This window comes from Phytophthora infestans, genomic scaffold, assembly GCF_000142945.1.
Source record: "Phytophthora infestans T30-4 supercont1.2 genomic scaffold, whole genome shotgun sequence".
In the NCBI taxonomy this organism is placed as follows: domain Eukaryota; phylum Oomycota; class Peronosporomycetes; order Peronosporales; family Peronosporaceae; genus Phytophthora; species Phytophthora infestans.
In genome coordinates this window covers 4,390,448-4,402,761 of record NW_003303757.1, presented here as the reverse complement: position 1 = coordinate 4,402,761, position 12,314 = coordinate 4,390,448, and the positions used below count along the sequence as shown (strand labels likewise).

Genomic DNA, 12,314 nt, shown 5'->3' with positions numbered 1-12,314 from the left:
AACTGAAGTAAAAATAGAAAGCTAGGCGCAGGCTCAGTTTGCTTGGACTACATTCACTCCCCTCGACGATCGCACACCACTCTGCACCGCACTGCCTCGTACCGCCTCGCGCGTACGGATGGCGCTAGCTGCGACGAGAGTGCAATGCAAAGCATGGCAAGCACTGTATCCTTTGCGACGTCAGGTCCGCGACATTTGCGGGAATTCTTGCTGAAGCCAAGTCGGATTAATACGTGGGCGGCACAGTTGCACACGCCGCGGCAGCCTTTCGCTCTGTGTTTGTGTATCTTGCGTGTCTTGACGCTGGTGCGTTGGCCTCAGGCGTATACCTACTTGCCGTTGGTCTTCTAGAGTTTTCGCCGCTTGGAGCTGCCAGTTGGGCACCGGCGTCGGTAGTACATCACCAGCGCCACTAACACCCCATTGAGCAGGGCCAGATGTACCATAAATAGCAGCGGACTCGTCCAAAACCCGCACACCACACCCTTCCAACCCTGTAGAGAATAAGAAAAATCAACACTGGTGCAACAACGGCCAAAAACAAGCGTCTCGTCCTCTTACCTTGATCTCGCGACTCGTCAACGCGTTTTTGCCGTACTGAATCGATAGGAACTGCGCTACTTCAGCCGGCACGGGTTGTTCCTGAACAGGGTTGACACCGTCGTGGACGTTCACGTTCGTACGTTGCAACGGAAAGAGCGCCTTGCGCGGTACACAACCTCCACAACACATGTGCTCTGTGTGTGCTTGCAGGCCTTCCGAGCAGCATATGAGACTGTCTTCCTCGTCGTATCCAGGTGGAACTAGCACATTCTCGCGATCCTTCGCCACGTCTTCGTGTGTCAACTCCACATACCAGTAAATGTCCACCCATGTGCTGATGTCTGCCGTGTCGTACACACGGATACACGGGTCGTGTAGCCTCGGGTCCGAACAGTACAATTTATGGTTCTCAGTATCGTACGTTAGCTTGACTTTATGCGGGATGTCATCGTCGCGGTCGTAGGCCGTGAGTCCGACAGCCTCGAATTCACTCTTGAGCGTTGAAATTTCGGAGCACGTTGCGTTCATAACGCCTATATCCACATCATACTCCCAGGGAATAAGTCCATCATCTCTGTGTACACCTAGAAGCGTGCCCTTGTCCAGCCAGTACTCGATATTGTTGCGCTGGAGGATACGTGAGGTCTTGGTCAGCAGCGACGACATCTGCACGCGTGTATCGCACTTGCCATACAGAAACCGCAACATTTGCACTACCGTTATCACGCCTAGGAAGCACAGCAGGTAGTAAATGATCTTCTGCCGCGGCGGTGCGCGTAGCTTCGTAGACGCCGCCACGGGGACACGATGCGGAAGCATGGTGATGGAGTAAATAGACCAAGATAGACTCCGTTACAAATGGTGTGGCGCAGCTCCTGGAATAAGTACGAGTCATGGTTTCCTCTACGAAGTGGCGGAAGTTTAATAGTGCATGTATTAATAGGAGGCGCCGCCTATCCATGAAAGCTTAGCCTAAGTTGGCTTATTCTTTCGAGGTACACGTATTATTACATGTACATGTAGTCATTGAACGCACGGCTACGGTTTTGCAGCCATTTTTGGGCTCGCACCATTAGAAGAAACTGATTACGACACGCATCATCAAGGCATTTATTTGCATCGCAGACAGTGAGAAGCATTTGCAGTATATCAAGCATGCTGCGCAAGTTTTTCGGTAGCGGAGGCGTGTCCGAGAGTACCACATCGTCTTTTGCCACAAAGAAATCCGAGGTTGAAAGTAATGGCAATCACAACACCGAGTTCGCCGAAATGGTTGTGCGTCTGGAGCGCTTTGAAGGTAACGAGCGTTAAACGCGTTTGCTGTGCGAAAAGTTAATCTTGTGGTATACATTTAGTAGGTCTGAAGGACACGATTAACAAGCTGTCCCGACACTGCCAAGCAATTTGTGGTAAGTGATTTCGCTTGGTCCAAGTCGTATTAATGTCTGACTTCGCTGTGTTCAGAGGTGGTCGCCTCTAGTCGCGATCTCGGCTCGTGTGTACATAGCCTTTATGGAGAGGAAGACAAGCAGCAGCTAGCAGCAGCAGAAGCACGCAAACTCTTGGCGGATGTCGCCACGTTTCAAACCAACTCGATTGCACCATTGCAGACCATTTTGTCTGGTATTCCGCAGCTCAAGGTACAAGCTGCGCAATGGCCATAAAATTGTAGACTGACTGACATTCATATAATGTCGAGTAGCTGAGGTGCGACCACCGTAATAGTGCCAATCGTGTCGTGCTTCGATATGAACGAAAGGTAGAAGAACTTCAATCAACGACTCGCCACGAGTCTACTCGTCTTCGTCGTGTGAGTATGCACTGAAAGAAAACAAAGGGTTGGAATACAAGCTCTCTCACGCTGTGTTTACTTTGCAGAACCGATCGAAATACCAAGTCGCTTTTGCACGATTTAAGGAGATCGACGACGAGATCCTTGCTGACGTTGCTGCTGTGTTAGCGAATGATTTACCGGAAATCGCAGGACAGGCAATCGAAAAGGTAGTCAGACAGCTGCTATATTTCCGTGCCCCTTCTTGCTAACAAAATTTCCTTGGTTTGAATAGCTATTGATTCAGCAACAAGCTCTTACAGCTAGCTGGATGCAGGCTGAAGTAACAACTCTTCAGAAACATTTGAGCGGGTATCGAGCCCTTGCAACAGAGAAGAAACAGCAGCAGGCTCAGGTCAAAGTCCATGAAAAGTGTGCAAACGATGCTGGGGTAGCTGAAAGCTCAAGCGACAGCGATATCGATAATAACAATGCGAACGATAGCCATGTGGAAGATCCTGCTCGAAGCGTTAAACCGTCCTCACCGCGCTATCCGACTGCAACTGCTTCTCCCAAAAAGATGCAGCCAAGCGACCCCATTCGCGTCATGTCCAATCATGTGCGTAACCAAGAGCAAAGTATTTGTCCACGCACGAAGCACGTCTCCGGCACGCGAACATGGAATCTGCACCGCCATATCAAGGACTCCATGGCGAGTGGACTGGACCTCGCGGACTGTATCCAGCTGCCCGAGGGCTGCCAACTCGATGAGTGGATCGCCGTTCACGTGATCGACTTCTTTAACGAGATCAGTATGCTGTTCAACACAATCTCCGAGTTCTGCACACACAGCACGTGTCCACAGATGTCAGCGGGGCCATGCTATACGTATCTTTGGGCAGACGGCGTGCAGCAAGTGACACCGATCTCGCTGCCAGCAGCGGAGTACGTTGCGCGACTGCTCGAATGGGTAGATGGACAGCTCGACGACCCGAAGCTCTTTCCTGAATCCTACTCTACTGCTACGAGCAGCAATGGCAGCGGAGAATGCAACCCCAAGAATATGCGCACAGCACGCAACATCCTCAAGCGCCTGTTCCGCGTCTACGGGCACGTGTATCACAACCACCTGCAGGACTACGTAGCACTGCAAGCCGAATCGCATCTGAATTTCTGCTTCAAGCGCTTTATCCTGTTTGCGCGACAGTTCGAACTCATCGAGCAGAAAGAGCTTAATGCGCTTCGTAAGCTCATCCAGACGTTGGTAGCCAAACCCGTGGCCATGACGAACTTCTAGCGCAGCAACACCTCAAATGTATCCATCTCACTATTAGCCAATCCCCAAGAGCTGCAAAGGCGCGGGTTTCAATCACTGACCAAATGACTTGAATTTTGTAAGGAGACGGGTTTTCGTTGAGGGGTTTAGGGTTTGTGGGGAAGCCATTCGCAGTGCGGATCAGTTCCCACATCCCGAAGCTTCGTCTCCCCCCTCTCGAACCCCGCGCGACCATGGAGCTCGAGGAGGCGCAGGACGTTGTCTCCGTCTTCTTGCGCGAGCTTCGTACGTCGTCCCTTGTTGACAATATTTTTTTATAAATCTGATTTTACAATGACCATCACTCTTCATTGGCAGTGGGCGGGAAGGAATACAGCGAGGCGGAGGCTACGCGCTTGCAGATCCGACGCCCTTCGCGTCTTAAGACGATCTTCACTGACATTATCGGCGTGCTGGACGAAAGTGAGCAAATCCGCGCGCTTGAAGCGCTTATCAGTCTCGTACGTAGCAGCTGCGGCAATGTGGAGGCTTGTTCCACCGCTGGGCTACAGCGTGCGATCCTAAGCTTCCTCAGCGAGCGAGGCCTGTTCGCAGACCCAAATCTGCCCCTCGCAGTGCTCAAGAAACTGCTGCGTGTGTTCCTCTACTTGGCCTACCACTCCGTCAATATCGACGACATCCAGGCCATGCTCGCGGTCTTTCGAAGCATGCGCATGGTGCACGAGGAGCCTGACGATCAGGCTGTGAGCTACTATTTGTCCACACTCGAGATGATCGCACGGGACTCGTTTGGACCCGCGTCTTTCTTCGATCTCAATGGCGAGTTTTCGGGTCTTTTGATGCCTGTGCTGCCGGCTTTTCCCAACACTGGATACACCTTTTGTGCGTGGATAAAATTTGAGTTTCTGCCGGAAGAAGTCGCGCCGCTTTTCACTTTTTGCGGTAAAACCGGAGTGGGCATCACGTGTTCCTTCCTGCGCTCGTCGCTGATGATTACGAGCTTTGACAAGCGAAAGAATGACGGGCACGTGGAAGTACCGGATCTCGTGACGCCCGGCAGGTGGCATTTCCTGTGTATCACACACACACACCGTCAGTTCCGTGGATCCAAGTTGGACGTGTATCTGAACTCGGAATTGCGACAGAGTGTGCGTCTGGCATACCCGAATACAGCGCTCATGGCTCCAGTGGTCAAGGCGTATTTGGCTATGCGAGAGAGCAATGGAACTAACGCACTACGGATTCTTCTGGGCCCAACAGCGCTCTTTGGACAGGCTTTACCTGCCAGTATCATCAACAATATTCGCAGCGTGGATGAATATGATGCACTTGTGTTCCAGTTCAACTCGTACATCTCGTCGTCGTCCACTTCATCGGGCAGCGGCGTTAGTGGCGCGCCAGGAGCGCCAGGAGGATCAAACGCATCAGGAAACTCGACCGACGGACTGCTGCTCGCTTACGATGCCCGACACTGCGACCGGCTCAAGGGTCTGTGCTACGATTCCAGTGGCAATGACTACCACGCAGCTGCGGCTAGTGCGGGAGTGAGATTAAGACATGCTGGAACGTTTAAACAAGCGGTGGCACAGCTAGGCGGACCGCTGGTCTGTCTCCCGTTATTAGTGACGTCTACTACTGCGGCTGTATCGACGGTGAGTGCCACGGCTACAAATTCTAATGGAAACGCAGACGATGCGTCAGAGAACACACTTGTTGCAAGGATCAGTTTGGCCGGAACTAGTGTAGCGCTAACGACCCAGTTCGACGAGGACTCGGACTTCCTCAAGCAAATGAGCGACCTGATTGCACGTCCGATGGGCGTGCGCAGTATCCCGAAGGTTATGCTGTTGATCGCGGAGATCATGCGTCATTCACTGGTCAACAAGTTTATCTTCCGACGCAGCCAAGGTGTACGTCTTATGGCATTGCTGATGCGCTCGCTGCCACCGCAGTACTTGACTTCTGAGCTGCTAATCGCCATCGAGCGGCTTCGTAGCGCCGTCATTTCGGACCGAATTCTGGCGGACGAGATTTACAAATTCCTGCTATTTAACTTTCGTATCTGGGTGAATGCTCCGGTGGATCTCCAGGAAAGTATGTTCGACAAACTGGAGATCATGACTCGTAAGGACAGTAAGAATCTGTCTCCGGCTTCCACACGCCACTTTCTGCGCTGTCTGTCGTGGATCTACTGGAAGACCCCCTCGTCAACAACACTTCGACGCGCTCGAGATTTCTCTCAGGAAGAGATTGATGTCTTACGGAAGCGTGTGTTGGCAATGATCCAGATCGTGCTGTGTGAATCCCCCCCGCCCAAGGCTGCCGGTTCGGTTATGACTTTCCCTGGAAAGGGTAAGGAAGTGAAGTCTCAGTTGTCCTACGAGAGCACGCGTTCTCTTATTTTCTGTATGATTGGAAAGCCAAGTAACCCCATGGTTCCAGGAATGAACATTGATGGAACGCCGGCGATTCAAGAGGTTGGACCGTCGAATGGAGCGCCATCGTCAGCTACTGTCTCGTCTTCATCTAGCACGAAGAGCATACCTGAAAGCGACCTAGATGGCAGTGGCTCTGTCGTCGAAAACGTACCCGAGACCGATTTGCCGGACCTGCTCCAGCTACTGATTGAGCTGTCTATTCAACCCACGGCTCCTGCTGGAATGCTGGACCTCTTCGGTCGTTTGGGTGGTCTTCGCATCTGGTTGCCATTACTAGAGTTTTCGAACGATGTCATTCGTGTCATGACGTTGCGCTTGCTGCGAACGTATCTCTACTTGAAGTGTGAGTGCACTCAAGACCGTGAGATGGTGAACAACCCGGACAAGATCCAGCTTTCTGTTGGTGATGCGTATTTGATCATGCATTCGCTGAAACCTGAGAAGAGGCCCGTGTCCATGGGAGTTTACTCTGAGATCCTGCTCATGATTTTGGGAATTCAAGTGACAGAAAAGAATATGAAAGCTCTCGATGGAAAAACAGCAGCATTCGATGCACTAATTGACGAAAATGTGCTAGCCACTGCGACGATTTGGCACGACAACATGATGCCTGCTTTCTTGGGCCTGGTACGTGCCAGTTCGGTCACGATTCGCATGGTTGCTATTCGCCACCTCAAGATTATCTTCGCGTCGTCCACTATAGCCAGCGCTATCAACCGTCACATCCTCATCTTTGGAAGTATCTCGAGCATGGGTGGCACTGCGACTGAATCGTCAACAACGGAGCAGGTTCCTATCATCGAGTCCATTCTTAGTCTCCGTGGCGATCCTCAGCGTCTGGATGACAGCCCCCCGTCTCCGCCTCCGTCGCTCTTTGGTATCGAACTGCACGGCTGTCCCGGTGTCCCTATGAGTCGACTGCGAGACATGGTGTTGAACACGCAAGAGCCCGACGAGGTTCGTGTGAATGCGCTGTTCTCTATAATCACACAAGACGACGTGGATTTTGTCCGCGGTCTTTTGGCATTGCATGGGGACGGTGATCGTAAGAAACAAGGTGTGAGTGCGAGCTGCTTCAACGACATGTCAAGCCGCATGAAGTTGGCGCTCGTGGAGTTGATGTCCGTGTACCAGCCCAGTGGATGCGTGGACTTCATCACGATGATGTCGTACGACGTCATCTCGTCCATGATCTGTCTGGAAGTGAAGTCGAACGAGATGGCCTGGTTCTTACTGCAAGACCCGTTCACGACACTCTCCCGGTTTATTGCCTCTGCGGAGGAGCTTGAAGTGGTTGTGGTATCGTTGCTCAAGACTACGCTGGACAAGATGAATGAAATGCTCTCGGCTGAGATGAATCTGCGAATTAACGAGGGCACCCCATCGCGGGAGTCTATTCTGTGGCGCAACGCTGAGAGTCTGGCTTCACTTGCAGCTGCTGTAGTGCTTCACTATGACCCGGATACACTGGGCGGGGTTGATCCGAGCACTTTGGTGGGTACCGATGATGTTACTCAGAGCTTGGTTTTTTGGAAGTGTGAGCGGGCTATCTGGCACGAAGCCGAGCTGGTTGACTCGATTCTCGGCATCTGGCAGCACTTCGCCTCTCACTTCCACTCAAATTCCGATGCCAGCTTCGCGCGACGATCCAGCAATGCTCACCGTCGTAACAGTACGCCAACCCGTCAGATGGACAGCGGACTGCAAAGTCCGCCATCTTTGGGCTCTGCAGCTCGCTCCAGTGCTGGTACGAGTATGCTTGGCTTTGGATTTAACCTGCTGCCAACTGGTGTCGTGTCAAGTGCATCTGCAGCCAACCCACCGACGACTCCGTTGTCAGGAGGGAGCAACATTTCCGCTCGTCCTCATCCTGGCGGACCGATGCGACAGATTCTACAGCTGCTGCTACGGTGTTTGTACCTCGTTCTCATCTCTGACGACCACGAGGCTGCAGCCAGTGGAGATGGCAGCGACAACGACGAGCTCTCGTCGGTCAAGCTGCGACTTCCTGCCAACTCTGTGTTTTTCCAGCGTATCAACAAACTAGAGTACTTCATCAACGCGATGGGCTTAGGCCACGAGATCGCGCAGTTCGACTCGTGCTTTGCGCCCTCTCGCTCAGGTTCCAACGGTTTGACCACAACGGCTGGACTGGTCACTGCAAGCGAGTGCATCAAGGCTTCTCCAGGAGATGAAACAACGCTCTTGCTCTGGCTGATTCCAGAGCTCTCGGCTCTGATTGACCGCGTACGACGAAAGTGCTGGTCCGAGTCAGCAGTCAAGTTGGCCAGCATCTTGGCGTCTTTGGTGTCCGTGCCTCTTCGTTCGTCCGACCAACTAGTTGAGTTACTTGGTCGCAATGACTTCACCACAAACAACCAAGAGGTACGTCGCCGGGACTGCTTCTACCATGAACAGATGGCCCATGCGCGCGACATCCGCGCCATGCGTCGCGTTGGTATGTTTGACGAGGAAGCGGATGAAAAGAATCGTGCTAAGCTCGAGCTGGAGAGGATCAGCAAGTTCACTCGCTCTTTGACTTCGTTGGGTCCTCCTTCTAGCAATGGCGAGGACCACGTCTGGCTGGAACGGGTTAAGGCGAAGGATATTGATGACTGGATGAAACTTCGCGTGTTGGCCAAGTGGGGCGTGCGTCATGTCTGGGGAGTGAAGGAAGAAGCGGTGGTGGATGCTGTGGGCGATGGAACTATCATCGGTCTCTGGGGTGACAACGAGTTTTGGCGTGTGGATATCTACACTTCGAGTAACTGGATTCGCTGTCGTCTGCTCCCTGATACGGATGATACGATCTCACATAACTTTAAATTGTCGAGTCTGAAGAACGAGATGCTCAACAATATGGCAGACGAACTGACGATGCCGCCAGTGGACTCAATCGTTGTGGATGACGCATCGGGTGATTCAACAGAGCAGACACTGGAGGAGGAAGATGATGATGAAGCCCATACTGTTAGCAGTGGCGGCGATGGAGATGGATCGGATGGCGGAGAAAGCGAAGAGCCGGCCTACGTTGGATTGGCTCGACGTCTCAGTGACGTGGGCTATATGGATGACGACAGTAGTCCGTCGCAGCTTGAAGCCAGTGGCAGCAGAGACGATGTTCCACCCCGCTCGATGCTGCGTGATCGCATGCACAGCAGTGATAGTGTGGGCGAAGTTGTTGATGCGTCTTCACGCTTGGATATCATCGGTCAAAACCCGGACCTCATTTCGACTGCGCCGTTGGCGTTGGCACCGCCCACCCCAGAGGTCAGTGACAACGTCACTCCTGTAAACGAGGACGACTCGCCCATCAGAGACCGTCGTGCTGTATCCATTGATGTGGCAACCACAGTCAAGTCAGCCAAGGGACGCATTGGAACGATATCTACGCGGTTCTCCTCTGGTATTAAGCGTCTTGCGGGTGCTCGTCCGACTACTTTGTCAGGATCTACCAGTGCTGAAATGACTGGCTCCCACAGAAGCCTCTCGAATGTTTCCGAAGAAGACGGAGATGCTAACCCGCAGGACTCGCCGGATACAGCAGGAGAGGAAATGTCGAGGAAAGAACCTACTAAACCTTCAAGCCCAACCGAACCAAGATCATCTGGGCCGTCGTCACGCATGATGAAGAAGTTCCCAAGCAAGCACGAGCACTGGAAAACGCTGGGATCTCCGTACCGCACCAAGGCTTATCTGGTGCTGCCGTCGGGTGTTTTGGTGCATGGTGTGCTTCGTATTGGCGCTGCGACTATTGTTTTTGAGGGTGAACGTGTCGTGACTTTACGTGGAATAGCAGATGCGTTTAAAACAAACGAAGATGGAGGAACTGCTGCTCGCCAGCGCGGTGCGCAGCGTCTCCATGCAGCGTACGTGTCCCAGTTGAAGCGCCGTGTGTGGGGTGTCCGTGTGATCCGTGTGATCCACAGGCGGCGATTCCTTATGGAGGGCCAGAACGGCCTCGAAATCTACTTTGTAGATGGAAGCTCGTGCTTCTTTGGACTGGAAAGCAACGGAGAGGCCGATTTGGTGTATGCCACGCTCAGAGAGCGAAAGCCGCCATGCCTCGCCAAGTGGGGCAAGCGGTTGTTGTCAGCTGACCGAATGCTCTCCAAGAGCAAGTGGACAGATATGTGGGTGCGTCGTGAGATCAGCAACTTTGAGTATCTTATGGCGCTCAACGTGTCGGCAGGTCGTTCATACAACGATCCTTCTCAGTACCCTGTCTTCCCGTGGGTGATCAAGGATTACGAATCGGCAGAGCTGCGCTTGGATGACGAAGACATTTATCGCGACTTGCGTCGGCCTATCGGAGCACAAACAGCTGAAGCTATTCAGCGTGCGCGTGCAACGTACGAAGGTTGGGACCCCAAGACTCCCATCCCAGCATTCCACTACGCGAACACGTACTCGCACGTGCAGTCCGTGCTGTACTTCTTGATCCGACTAGCGCCTTTCACTGGCGCTGTTTTGGGCAGCGAGGAACAGCAGTTCCACCTCAAGGCCGCTGGCGAACCTACGTTCGATTCTGTTCCTGAAGCCTTCCAGATGTGCACGAGTGACGAGCGGCACATGTTTGAGCTGACTCCAGAGTTTTTCTACTTGCCAGAGCTGTTCTCAAGTGCTCGAAACAAGACCCTGGCTCGGCACTTCACACCGGGACAGGATGTCAGTGCGACGGCAGGTCTAGCCCGTGACGTGGCGCTTCCTCCTTGGGCGGCGTCTCCGTACGACTTCGTACGACTTCACCGCCTGGCACTCGAGAGCGACTACGTGTCCAGCAACCTGCACCACTGGATTGATCTTATCTTTGGCAACAAGCAGACTGGATCTGCGGCTGTGGATGCACTGAACTCGTACCACATTGCTTGCTACCCGGAGCGTCTGGATCTCGGCACCTCGAGCGATGGTGTGCGTGCGAAGCTCGTTCAGCGTGGTACCGTGCCGATCCAACTTTTCCGTAAGCCGCACCCGGCACGTATGACGCAGGATGAAGCACTGGAGGCTCGCTACCCTGCTTCACACAGTATGGCCGTGCTGTCTTCGCGGCGACAAGTGCGTCGTCATGACCTCCCGTCCAAGCACACTGCTGCTGTTAAGAGTGTGCGCTTTTCAAATGCATTGAATCAAGCCGTGGCGCTTACTGCACTTACTGGATCGGGTCCTGGACTAGGAAGTGGCACCGGAATGGGAGCGCACAGCACCGGTAGCAACGACCACGGCGTTGTCGTGTACACGACGGATAGCGATGGTGTTGTCTTGGCGAAACGCTACTTGAACTCTGTACCTGATACGGTACGTTCGTGCCCGTTCTCGATGGTGGACGTGGACCAGTGGTGGAAGCTTCCTGCTGGATGTCTCGTGAGCGAAGGTGTCGTGTTCTACGAGCAAATGATCAGCTGCGGCTATTGGGACGGCAGTTGGCGCATCCACTGGGCTGCTGATGGCGAGCTTTTGCAACGAATCGCCTTCCACAAAAAGCCTATTCTGTGTATGGCGCGCAGCGAAGACGACTTTACTGGCGATTTGGCATTGGCGTTCGGCAGTGAGGATTGCACAGTATCAGTCTGGGCGTTGTCAAAGCTCTCGGCTTCTCGCTCGCGACGTCTCTTCCTCAAGAAGGAGCTGCCTGTGGGTGGTCTGCCGTGGGTTCTGCTGGTTGGCCACACGAGTCCAGTGGTTGCTGTTGCTCTTAATGTGGACTTAGATGTGGTCGTCAGTGCATCGAAGCACAACATGCTGCTGCTGCACTCGCTCCGCGGCTCGACACCACTCCACGCTCTGGCCCTCACACCTGGTCCGATGGAGACGTCTGCTGTTGCTCACATGGTCATTTCGGCGCAAGGAGACACGCTGGTTCACTCCATCACAACTCACAAGACCCAGCGTAGCGGCCGCTTCTCTCGTGCGAATTCGCTCTTTTCGGATGACAAGGCTCGGCTTACGGTCGGTGAATCTAGTAGCAACAATAGCAGTATGGTGGCTGGCGGACTGTCCAGTAGCGGATACGTCGCGACGAATGATCAGCATGAGAAGCGGAATGATGGCGCAGAGCAGCAGTCTGAACTGTACATGGTATCCATTAACGGTCATGTGGTATCCCACGACAAGCTGGTTGTGAGAGGAGAAGAAGTTGCCGATGGTGACGATGACAAGGCTCAGATTCCACATTTACTACTAGAGCGCGGTGTATTATTCACGCGCTCCGGTGAGTATCTCATCACAGCATGCGCTGGTGCTGATGCAGCGATTGAAGTGCGTGATGCTGGTATGCCTGGCTCTGTGG

At 53.3% G+C, this 12,314-nt stretch overlaps 3 protein-coding genes across 3 annotated transcripts; 2 read left to right on the top strand and 1 right to left on the bottom strand.

Moving 5' to 3' along the window:
* Positions 1 to 347: 347 nt before the first annotated feature.
* On the bottom strand, positions 348 to 1,362 carry PITG_01817 (uncharacterized protein; the record flags this gene model as incomplete). The annotated part of the gene is made up of 2 exons (XM_002908377.1): positions 348 to 494; positions 562 to 1,362. 2 exons carry the CDS (start codon positions 1,360 to 1,362, stop codon positions 348 to 350), a joined length of 948 nt encoding a protein of 315 aa, XP_002908423.1.
* A 336-nt stretch (positions 1,363 to 1,698) lies between these two features.
* Positions 1,699 to 3,611, top strand: PITG_01816 (uncharacterized protein; the record flags this gene model as incomplete). The annotated part of the gene is made up of 6 exons (XM_002908376.1): positions 1,699 to 1,840; positions 1,899 to 1,952; positions 2,008 to 2,183; positions 2,246 to 2,353; positions 2,422 to 2,544; positions 2,610 to 3,611. 6 exons carry the CDS (start codon positions 1,699 to 1,701, stop codon positions 3,609 to 3,611), a joined length of 1,605 nt encoding a protein of 534 aa, XP_002908422.1.
* Positions 3,612 to 3,923: 312 nt separating this feature from the next.
* PITG_01815 (uncharacterized protein) lies at positions 3,924 to 12,291 on the top strand (the record flags this gene model as incomplete). Its single annotated transcript, XM_002908375.1, has 3 exons — positions 3,924 to 4,039; positions 4,099 to 12,240; positions 12,285 to 12,291. The coding sequence occupies 3 exons, from the start codon at positions 3,924 to 3,926 to the stop codon at positions 12,289 to 12,291; spliced, it is 8,265 nt and encodes a 2,754-aa protein (XP_002908421.1).
* Positions 12,292 to 12,314: the final 23 nt, after the last annotated feature.